Source organism: Nicotiana tabacum, chromosome 16 (genome assembly GCF_000715075.1).
Source record: "Nicotiana tabacum cultivar K326 chromosome 16, ASM71507v2, whole genome shotgun sequence".
Taxonomy (NCBI): Eukaryota; Viridiplantae; Streptophyta; class Magnoliopsida; order Solanales; family Solanaceae; genus Nicotiana; species Nicotiana tabacum.
The window spans coordinates 47368948-47380768 of NC_134095.1; the positions used below are offsets into that span (position 1 = coordinate 47368948).

Below are 11821 nucleotides of genomic sequence, written 5' to 3' on the forward strand. Positions count from 1 at the left end.
CTTGTGACACCCCGATGTCGGACTTGTATATAATTTCCGCACAATTCATTTAGACTTATAATGCGAAACATTTGTTTAATTAAAGGCTTAAAAGCGATTCTTATTAATTAATGGTTAATTTGGGTGTTATGCTGGCTGGCCTTATCTTCACGAGAGGCACCATCACGACCGGGTTGGTTTTAGGGTCTTGACAAATGTTCTCATAAATATCTCGAGCGAAGCTACCAACTTGAAGGTTCTTGTTTCGAAATCATCCGCTCATGAAAAGACACTAATTCTCTCAACAAACTCATGAAAGATGATTTTTTTTTTTTTTGGTTTAACTATTTTGAACGTGGTTGATAAATTTAGTCTGCAAGATACATCAGTTTAAATATTCTCTCTCCGCTCTTTGTTTTGTTGAAATGATCCGCGCATCGGTGGTGAAGATGCATGATGTAAGTTGCTTTTTTTTTATTCGGACAAGTTAGTCTCTAGTTGTTGAAAGATCCCTGGTGGGTGCATTTATAAGCTATGAAAAACATGGTTTAGATGACCTTATGGTACATCAGTTACTATAAAATTTAAGCTCTTGTGCACTAAGTATTTGGTTCGAATGTGATAAGTTTTCTGCACGACTTAGACTATTATAAGTGGCGACCTTCAATAATTTGAAATGCCATGAATTCTCTTGTAAAGTAATTTAATTTACATATGTCTGTAAACATGGTCGATTATAACATGACTGATTACAGATAATAGAATCCAAGCAAACCGCTGTGCACTTAGGCATATCCATTGCTAGTCACCTGCAACCAGAAGTTCCATTTGTGTTTTAGTTCAATCGGCTTAGAAGCATTTTTAATTCAAATAAAACTTTTGCAGAAGCCATAATTATGGCAAAAAGGGCTTGGAAAATTATCATTGGCAGTAGGTTCAAGTCCACAACAGGGTATTACCATTTTCCCAAAAATTCGAGCAATAATCAGCAAACACGTGCTTAATGTTCAAACTCTAATTGATGGTGTAATCAAAAATAATTTGCATCATTTCTTGACTGCCTTGTGGACACAATATTCGACAGACTCTTGAAAGGATTAATAAAACAGTAGTTCAATTCCATCGTTATATTTATGTAGGTCGAACATGCTATGCTAGTTCCAGCCATTGTCAATCTATCAACAAAAATGAGATAGCTTCATCCTCACATCAATTCAAGGCTACCAATCAAACATCAAAGCTTCACGAGGCAGCAATCTATACAGCTTAATGGAGAAATATATTAACCAAGAATGGAAAAGAGTTTCTCGACCACATATAGAACAAATGTTACAGTGAAATAGGTCAAAAAAATAACAAACACGGGCAAGTAGCCTCTCCACTAACAAAAATTATCTATAGAGTAGAAGAAACCAATGGATTGTCTTATGTAAATAAAAACAAAAAGGCAATACCATAAAATACCATGAAAAGCTTCAAATTACTTGTCCATTACTATTGAAATTTCAAAACAAACTAAATCGGAAAAGTTTAGTAGCAGGAAAAACATGAAATGATACAAATATCTTGTTCATAACTAATAAAACTACTAAACTAACTTATAAGACCGTTTTTGGTTTCTCCAACTGTTACATATGCAAACACCTTATTATGTTTTCTTCTTCTTAAATACTCTTTTGATCTTATTTCCAGACAATTGTGCATTCGGATCTTCTTCAACCACTGTTGCGGCATTAGGTATACCTACCTTGGCAGGTGTGTTTGCAATATCGATCAACTTGTTATCTTCGGTAGAGCTCTACAAATTTAAAAATAAAATAAAAAATGAAAATCAGTAGTAAACCTTTACTTCCTATTGCTTTGTTCAAAGCAAACCTATTAGAAGAAGGTTCATTTGATGCTGCTTTTGATGGATGTGACAGTGTTTTCCATAAACCATCTCCTCTTTACTACTCTGTTACAAACCCACAGGTTCATTCCCGTTCTCATAAAATTTGATTTTGTAAATGCTTACCCTTCATTGTACGTAATGCTGAGAAAAGCAAAAAATATAATGGTTTTCTCCAGAAATCAATAGAAGTATGGAGATCAGCATCTTTATTATCTTAATATCAAGTTAGCTTGAGTCACTACAGACTCATTGTCACCGTTTCTAGTCTCTTATCTTCTCTTCTTCAAGCTCCTTTTGCAGCTTGGCTGTTAAGTAAATAAATATAAGTTGATGATTCGTGGCAAAAGTTGACTGCCATAGAAAACTCTAAGAGTTTAGTTTCAAGAAATCCATTTACCATTGAGAAAATGGTAAACTTAAACTAGGTCATTTCTTCCCATTTGCTTAAGCTTAAAATTTTTGTAATGTTACTACAGTGCTTAATAGATAGATTTATAACCTGCAAACCAGTAACTAAAAGAATCAATAATGTAAAAAAAATTAATAATGAGTCTGTAGCTTCCTATAGAATAAACAAAATGAACATTCAGAAATTGTAAAGTTTTTAAAAAATAAATACCAGATCTGAAAATTGTACAGAAATATATACATACCATATATAAGTAGGTGTCATGGTAAAGGACAAATAAATATTAGCAATGTATTTACCTCGCATTCCTTCTCTCCATCTACGCCTTGATCAGTATTGCAGTCAGGGTCCTATCAAACATTAAAAAATAAATGAGTTTAAAAACAGAGTAAAAAATTGGCAGTTTAACAGAAATGCTAAACTAAAATATGTTATGAAGTTTGTGAGCGAAGATCACATACGGTGAAGGCATATGAAGGTGGAGCAGGACTATAATTCTGTACCAGGTGGTCATCATCGGTAAGCTTAACAACACTATAAACTTCATCTTGCAAACAAAGGTTCGAGCTCTTGACAATAACCTTAAACATGAATTTTCTCTGAAGAATATTATTCAACTCTATTGGATAGGAAGGCTTATCAACACCGCCAGTATTCTAGAACCAAATTTTCCGTTACAATTTTTGTAAATAAAAAAATATGAATATAAGTAGTTGATATACCTCAAGTAACCCTTCCTTCAATTCATTTATAGACTTGCCTATAAGAAATATGGCTTCGCGGTCCCTGAGCAATAGTGAAACAGAGGCAATAGTATCCATGACCCTAACCCGAAGCCGGTACCTAAATGCGCATTTGATTTGAGAAATAAATATATGTTTTGATGGATTAAGGAAATAGAGCTTTTGTGATTACCTATTCAGTAATCTTCATTTTTATATTTTGGGTTTGGGAAAGAATAAATATTTCCCAGTTTATCGACCTTCTTTTGACACTTTTTGCAGATGATATACAACCACCCTTTTTGAAGTTCTAAATTTTCAATACTTGCAACAATCCAACAGGACCTTCCTGTTTAATAAATTGATAAAACTTTATATATTGAAGTTGTGAGATAGCACATATGTGCGAATCGGGATTGATATAAATTAGGAATATTTTATATTAGAAATATTATGGTTTTCATCCATCATCTGTTACAATGCCAACTGATAGTTGAAGATATGAAGCATGATTTGTGGTAAAACATATGTTACATACAACTTACTTTTACAAAGATTAAAGAACGTGGTTAAACCAAGTGAATGACCAACTACCAATACATATTCATAGACATATAGAGTCACCACGTATAATATGTTGGTCTTCGGTAATATTATGTGTTTCTCAGTATTTATCTGTGGTAGAATTAATGGACCAGGAGAAGTGTAACGATCCGATCGGTCGTTTTGAGCTTTTGCACTTTGCTCGCCAGTTCTCGGCCGTGGCTAGCCCCGTATGATGTATTATGTCTTATGTAAATCGTCGGTTTTGATTTTCAGGGTAATCGGAGTGAATTTGGAAGAAACAGTTCTCAGTTTGAAGCTTGAAATTTGAAAGGTTTGACCAATATTTGACTTGTTTGTATATGATCTTGGATAGGAATTTTTATGATTTGGTTAGCTCCGTTAGGTTATTTGGGACTTAGGAGCGTGATCGGAATGCATTTTAAAGGTCCGTGGAAGGTTTAGGCTTGAATTGGCAAAATTGAGATTTTGGTGTTTCCGGTTGATAGGTGAGACTTTGATATAGGGTTCGGAATGGACTTCCGGAAGTTGCAGTAGTTTCGTTGTGGCATTTGGGATGTGTGAGCAAAATTTCAGGTTATTCGAACGTGGTTTGGTTGGGTTCTTTATCAAAAGCGTAATTTAGAAGATTTTGGAATTCTTAGGCTTGAATCCGATGAACATTTGGTATTTTAATGTTGTTTTGAGCGTTCCGAAGGTTGGAGCAAGTTTGAATGATGTTATGGGATATGTCGGCATGTTTGGTTGAGGTCCCGAGGATCTCGGGTGGTCAATCGGACCATTTCATGTTGTGAAAAATTGCAGAATTTCTGCTGTAGGTGTTGCAGGTTTTTGACCTTCGCGTTCGCGATGCATGTTATGCATTTATGAAGGTTTAAGGTGTGAGGATGTGGAGTTGGCCTTCGCATTCGCGAAGATGGTTCCACGATCGCGAAGGTGTGAGATCTGTGGTTATCACGTTCGCGAAGCTCATGTCGCGTTGGCATAGAGGAAGCGGGATAGTTGGGTCCCCAATGCTTTTGGTCTACGCGTTCGCGTAGTAGAGGTTGCGTCCACGACTTGTTGAGTTTTATGTGCTTCGCATTCGCGAGAAGGTTATCGCGTTCGCGTGGAAGAAATTTCGGTCAGTAAAGGAGTGTGCTTCGCGAACGCGAGAGATATGTTGCGTTCGCGATGAAGAAATGTCTGGGCAGCCAGTTTATAATTTAAAATCGAGGGTTTAAGTCCAATATCATAAAAGCCATTGGAGAGAAGGTGGAATTTGAAGGGATTTTCAATGGAGCAATTGGGATAAGTATTCTTCACTCATATTTGGTTTAATTCTATGATTTAGTCTTGAATTTCATCATTTAATTTGAGAAATTAGAGTGGAAATTGGAAAAAAATGGAAGAAAAGTTTGAGATTTCTTTTGGGGATTTGAATGGGCAATTGAGGTCGGATTTTGATGAATTTGATATGGGTAGACTCGTGGGAGAATGAGGATTCTATTGATGTGACTTTTATCAGATTTAGAGGGCTGGGTTTGAACAATTTTGAGATTTTCAATGTAAATTGGATATATACGAGTGAGCTTTGTTCCCTTAGCATATTTTAATGGTTATGTACTGATTGTGGCTAGATTTGGAACATTCGGAGGTTGATTCATGAGGTCAAAGGCATCGCGGGCTAGAGTTTGGACCGGATCGAGGTGAGTAATGATTGTAAATGTTGTCCTAAGGGTATGAAACCTCGGATTGCACATCGTTGTGCTATATTGAGGTGACGCACACGCTAGATGACGAGCGTGGGGTCGTGCACTGTTGGGGATTGTGACTTAGTATATCCCGAATGATTGTTTTATCGCGTATTTGATTGAAAACAGTTTGGCTACCATCATGTTTTGGGCTGAATGCCATATTTGGGCCTCGTGCCAACTATTCGAACCCTTAGGGCACTTTTCCTGATATTTCCTCACTGTTTTGGTTTTATACTAGAACTCAGTCATGCTATATTCTACTGTTTCCATAACTCAACCATGTTTACTCTGTTTTAACACATTAAAATGATATTTTAAATAATATTTTGGGCTAAGCATCATGTTTTACTATATGTCCGAGTGGCTTTTAGAGATATATGATTGAGTAGGGCCAAGGGCCTGTGTTGTGAGGATACTTTTGGGTCGGGTTGCACGCCGCAGCAGTGATACACTTATCTATGATTATTAGGTCGAGGGCCTGAGATTGTACGCCACAAGGTGGCTTGTTGATATGAGGCCGATAGCCTATGTGATGATACCATGAGACGGCTTGATATTGCGCTTGGGCCGTAAAGGGCCCCTCCAGGAGTCTGCACACCCCCAGTGAGCGCTGGTACCCATTGTGATGTGAGATATAGCCCGAGGGGCTGGTGTTGTTCCATGTTGTTGCCCGAGGGGCTGTTTCCGTTGGTATTTGTGCCCGAGGGGCGGATTTTTCTGTGTTTTTCTGTTCTAACTGCTCTTCGTTTACTTGTTTAACTGTAAAAGGTAATTTAAAGAAGTTTAAACTGAGCTAAGATGTTTTTAAGAGATTTCACAGCTTCATTACTTTTTACTGGCTTTTACTGCTTCTTTATAGCCTATTGACGTGCCTTTACTTGATTTCTTCTCGCTCAGTCTTCATTTATTGTTATTACTTACTGAGTCGGAGTACTCATATTACTCCTTGCACCTCGTGTGCAGATTCAGGTATTTTTTAACCTGGTAGCAAGTGTTAGTTGTTCAGAGGCAGAGTCATTGGAGTTTAGCAAGGTAGCTGTCGGCGATCGCATTATTGCTTTTCTCCCTCCTGATTTCATCAGACTGTATTTAGTGCACATTTCAGACTTTCCGTGTATATAGACCTTAGTAGATGCTCGTGACTTGTAATACCCCGATGTCGGGCTATATTTATTTCCGCACTTGTTCTATTTCGCTAAATTTACACTTGTTGGGTACTTATTCTTATAAATGACTTAAATTGACTTATTAAATTGTTAAAAATGAATTCGGAAATTGTGTCTACTAGCCTTCACTTCATGAGAGGCGCCATCACGACTGGGTCCGGTTTGGGGTCGTGACATGTTGGTATCAGAGCCTAGGTTACATAGGTCTCACTGTCACACCTCCCTTTTTTACTACACCCCTGGAATAGGGTATAAAGGAGTTTTTCCAATTAAAGGACAATTGAAACGGGATTTATGTATTTAAAGATTCAGAGTCACCACTTGGGAGATTTATGGTGTCCCAAGTCACCGGTTCCAATCCCGAATCAAGGAAAAAATTGACTCTGTTTAACAGTCTGCGAACCAGAAATCCGAGTAAGGAATTCTGTTAACCTGGGAGAAGGTGTTAGGCATTCCCGAGTTCCGTGGTTCTAGCACGGTCGCTCAACTGTTATATCCGATTTAATTATCTGATTTTAAACAATTTTGAACCTATGTGCAAATTTTAGTTTTAACCACTTTATTCAATTTTAAGGAAAAATTTGCAACGTTATTAAAATGTGTCTCAAACCACGTCACATAAATGCACCCGCGGTTTTTGACATATTTCAACATCGTTGAGATTTGGATTTGGGTCACATAAATGCGCACCCGAATTTAGGAAGGTAATTTATTAAAACAGCGCGCCTAAAGCAACTACGCGTTTGCAACTTCGCGAGGACCATAGAAATTTCACTAAATGGCACACCTCGAATTCTACTTTTAAAAGAGATAGCATCTAACTAAGTAAACTACGAAATATGCATATTCAAAACTAATTTGAAATTATAGCACAACCTCTTCACAGGGATAGTACCTGCATTTGTGATAGTTTAATCATGGGTCTAAACCAGTGGAGTCTCTGATTTTAAAATGATTACCAGAAAATGAACTCATACGGTAGCATCCACATATCTGCATCCATTAACCAACTTCGTACTTAAACATAAGAATGAAATTATCGTAATTTTCTAAATGGACCAGGGATTTTCTCAATGAATCAGGGACAAAGAATAAATCCTGGACAAAACAATGGCATGCCAAGATACATATTAAACTTGATTACAAACAGAGGACACCCAAAAGCGAATGATTCAGCTAACGTTATGCTAAAGGATTTGCGTCGTAGTATCACCATTTCATGTATCTACTTAAGGAAACTCCAATACATACAAGAAACTTAAAAATGAGAGCTGACAAGAATCACTAAAGAAGAATTTTAAAACTTAGTTAAACAAAGCAGAAGGACTCCTCAAGCAAGTCATATGCCAATACCCAAAAGGAGACTTCAAACTAGGGGGAAAAGAAACAAGTCTGGACAGTAACTAGGATCGAAAACAATCCAATTTCTTCATTCCATCGTTGTAACTCAAGTTCCTAGTGTGTGTGCCTTAGTGATCACCAGATGGAAGAGACAACTTAATGAAGAATACAACCAAAGAAGAGGAAAATTGGTATGTAGCAACAAATCTGGGAGGTCATGCAGCAACTAAAAAAACTCTGTTCAACATGTAAATTTTACAGCTCAAAATGAACAAAACACTTAAAATCGTTTAGGCCTATGTCGCCAAGCTTCATCACGTTCAGCATGTTATCATTCCACACCAGAACAATCAAACGATCAAAGTTAAACTAACTTATCTATCTCCTTCACAGATCGACACAGATTCATAAACGAGAATTTGACAATGTACACTTATGCATTCAATCAAGATGGCAGTTAAAAACTTTCCCTGGTTTCAAACTCGCGACTCAATCGCTAGCTCAAGCTGGACACTGCCAGCTTATATAAAATGAAACCAAAATAGAACAACATGCCTTAACCATCGATTAGAACAAAGCAGTTAACTGTTTAAACAGGGACTGGGATCTCATCATTTACGCTTCAACAGGACAAAAGAGTCAAGAAGAGCTAACAAATACCAACTGATTTCAAGGGGAACAAAACACACACTAATAAGTTTCATATTTAACTCTATTTTAAGAAGTTCAACAGGCAGAAATGACTGCTGGAAACGTGAACCTCACTGGTCATCTCAATATGGTAAGCCATAAGGAGCACATACTACCGAGGAGAGCTTCAGTAGCTCCATACCAGCACGAACAGAGCATATAGTTACAAAATCAAGGGAAAGAGAAAATTAAAAAGTTCTGATAAACAAAGAGATTTCACAGGAGGAGGTCTTTTAGAATCCAGAAAACACACCTAACGAGAAATAACCTCATAGTTTCATGCTCGCTCGCGATCTTCAAAATTGAACTCATCATTCATCTGAAAAAACGATGACATCTTGACTCGATAGTGGTAGCTCGACACCCAAAAAATAGCAGTTAAAGCATAGAAAGCATAGAGGACGACTACTCAAAATGACTTACTGATTGAACGTACTCAAGAACATCATACCATTGAGAAGAAATTCATCAACAAGAAATCCAATTATAGAGCAAAACACCATTCTCGACAGAGTCTCACAACTCATGAACACTTTAAAACAGAGATGCAGAGGAGAAAGAAATTGAACCTGAAATTTCAAACTTCTTTTAACAATTATAGACTCCGCAATACACCTTTTGACTCCAAATCCTAACGAGGTTCAGCAGCGAGTCAGCAAGACGACAGCAGAAAACCAAGCCTGAACTTCGATTTTTATTTCCTTGGAACTCAAATCCGGATTCAAAAATAAGAAAAACTTGTACTTATATTTCTCTTCAACTTTGAAAGGACTCTTCAAATAAGAAAATAAACCCCGAAAACCATCAGTTCAAGAAGCCTTTTAACCCCTTTTTTTCAGAAAAATTTTTCGAGTCCCCCCACAAAATCGGATCCAGTTCCTTTTAAGAATGAACCCCTTGATGAATGTGGGGCTTGGATTGAGTGAAATCAATCCAACACCTCACACTCATCCAGCGAATCCTCCTCCAGAACCTTCCAATCGTTAGATAAATCCAAATTCGAGCGAGTGAGAGGAGAGGGGAATCTTGGCGTCAGAAACCGTTAGAAATGGCAAGAAGAGAAAAGGGGAAACGCGTGGTGTGAGGTTTGTTGTTCACTCGCCATGGATTTTGCCTGAATTTGGGGCTTGTTCGCGTGTTCTTCGGAGAAGAAGAACAGTAACGCATTGGGATTTAGGGCTCGCCCGTTTGATTCTTTTAGTTATGCGTTATTTGGGAATCGGGTCGGTTCAAGGCAGACGGGCGGGTATTGGACGGGTATGGGGATGTTTGGTTTGGGCTTGGGGAATTAGAATTAGAGAAGGCCCAAAATCGGATTTCCTCTTTTGTTATTCCTTTTCCTTTTCTCTTTTTTTCAATTTTTCCTTTAATTTTCGAAATCTCATTAAAATCCAAAATTAATTCCTGGAACTTAAAAGAAAAACCAATTAACCCTAAAATTGTAATTAACACAATTAATTAAACGCAAACTAACAAAAGAAAACTACTCAAAATCAAAGTTTAAAATTAAAAGTGCGAATTAAACTATTTTTGTGATTTTTTCAATTCTTATAACAATTAATTTTTCTAATTAATCCTAAAATGTAAAATTAAGCCTAAATGCAAATGCAACATATTTTTTGTATTTTTATGAATTAAATAAAATAAACATGCACAGACAAATGCAAACAATTATCAGAAAATGCCACGAAAATCCCTAAAATTGCAAACACTGACAGAAATTATTTTGTTTTGAGTTTGTTGGAGTAATACATATAGGGAAAAAATCACGTGCTCACAGCTGCCCCTCTTTGCGCGGAAACACGAAGAGTTTTCGTGCAAAGATAAGTGAGTGGATACGAGTGATTTTTGCCCGTTTGAATACTCCATAGGAAGCATTTTTGAAAAAGCTGACCGCACCCTGCTTCTGAGGTTGCCTACATATCCTTGGCTAAAAAGGAATTAGGTCAGTGTAGTTTGGAAAGTTTTGGTAGCTGGGACTACCACGAAGCCGGGCTTTCACTGTTGCTGCTGCTGCTGCTCACGGAACCCCTTTATTACACCATGTCAAAATAAAAAAAAAAACTAGACTAGACTATGATCTATGGATTACAAAAGTCTATCTATATCTTCAAACTTGATCTTGTAGTTCTTTGTTGCCTTGTTGTCCTCTATTCTCTCTTGTGGAATCTCTTTGTTGTCGCCTTGAATTGTAATCTGAGATGTTTTCCCATTCTCCGGGTGGACGCCTGATTGTTGAACTCGAATTGTGCTCTAAGATGCTTTTCCTTTCTCCAGGTGGGTGCTTGATTGTTGAACTCGAACTATATTCCCATGCTATTCAGGCGGGCTTCTGACTTCAACTTGAAAGTATTCCCTGCTCTCCAGGCGGTCTCCTGACTGCTGTATTTGAAAGTATTCCATGCTCTCCAGGCGGGCTCCTGACTGTTGTATTTGAAAGTATTCCCTACTCTCCAGGCGGGCTCCTGACTTTAACTTAAAATGTATTCCTTGTTCTCCATGCGGGCTCCTAACTTCAAATAGACAAAACGAAGAATTCGAAAGCTAAGAACTTAAATTGTACTCCCTTGTTCTCTAGGCGGGCTCCTGACTGCTGCGCTTGAAAGTATTCCCTGCTCTCCAGGCGGGCTCCTAACTTCAACTTGAAATGTATTCCCTGCTCTCCAGGCGGGCTCCTGACTTCAACAAAGACAAAACAAAGTATTTGAAAGCTAAAATTTAAATTTTACTCCCTTGTTCTCCAGGCGGGCTCCTGACTGCTGCGCTTGAAAGTATTCCCTGCTCTCTAGGCGGGCTCCTGACTTCAACAAAATAGACAAAAACAAAGAAAATTTTGCTGCCCCAGTTTGGTGGTTGGGCACAGATGTGAGTGTAAAACTGAATCATATTACCAAGTATTACTAAAAATTTGACTGTTAGGTCCCATTATTCAGGGGGGTCCTGACAACTCTTAGCTAAACGACAATTTTAAATCTAAGTTATATCTTCTACAGGTATGAGTTCTGCTAAATCTTGCTATCTAAGAGAATCTTTAAACTACTCCCCATTATCCAGGAGGGTCCTGAAAATCAAAAGTCAAATTTTATCTTAAGAGTGATAACTTTTATGACTGAATTATACTACCCTTATAGCAGAATTTAAGCTAAATGTTGTTATCTAATCAAAATCCTAAAGTTATGTCCCATTATTCAGGAGGGTCCTGGAAACTCCTAATTGCGTCCTATATTGAACATGCAAACTTCTAAACCGACTTATATTCCTTTGGGATATATTTATGCTAGATTATGCTATTTCTGAACTTTGAACTAGGTCCCATTTTCCAG

General features: G+C 37.5%; 1 protein-coding gene across 5 annotated transcripts; it reads right to left on the reverse strand.

Annotated features, from left to right (window-relative positions):
* Positions 1–646: 646 nt before the first annotated feature.
* LOC107826599 (uncharacterized) lies at positions 647–9656 on the reverse strand. Of its 5 annotated transcripts, XR_001657309.2 has the most exons (5): positions 9068–9656; positions 8752–8817; positions 7363–7460; positions 2579–2629; positions 647–1777 (listed from the first exon to the last, which is right to left on the reverse strand). XR_001657309.2 is itself a non-coding variant. In XM_016653588.2 (3 exons), exons 1-3 carry the CDS (start codon positions 2867–2869, stop codon positions 1628–1630), a joined length of 330 nt encoding a protein of 109 aa, XP_016509074.1. In that variant the 5' UTR covers positions 2870–5647; the 3' UTR covers positions 647–1627. The 5 variants fall into 5 exon arrangements, 1 of the variants encoding a protein (XP_016509074.1); XR_012700037.1 differs by lacking the exon at positions 8752–8817; XR_001657311.2 differs by lacking the exon at positions 7363–7460.
* Positions 9657–11821: the final 2165 nt, after the last annotated feature.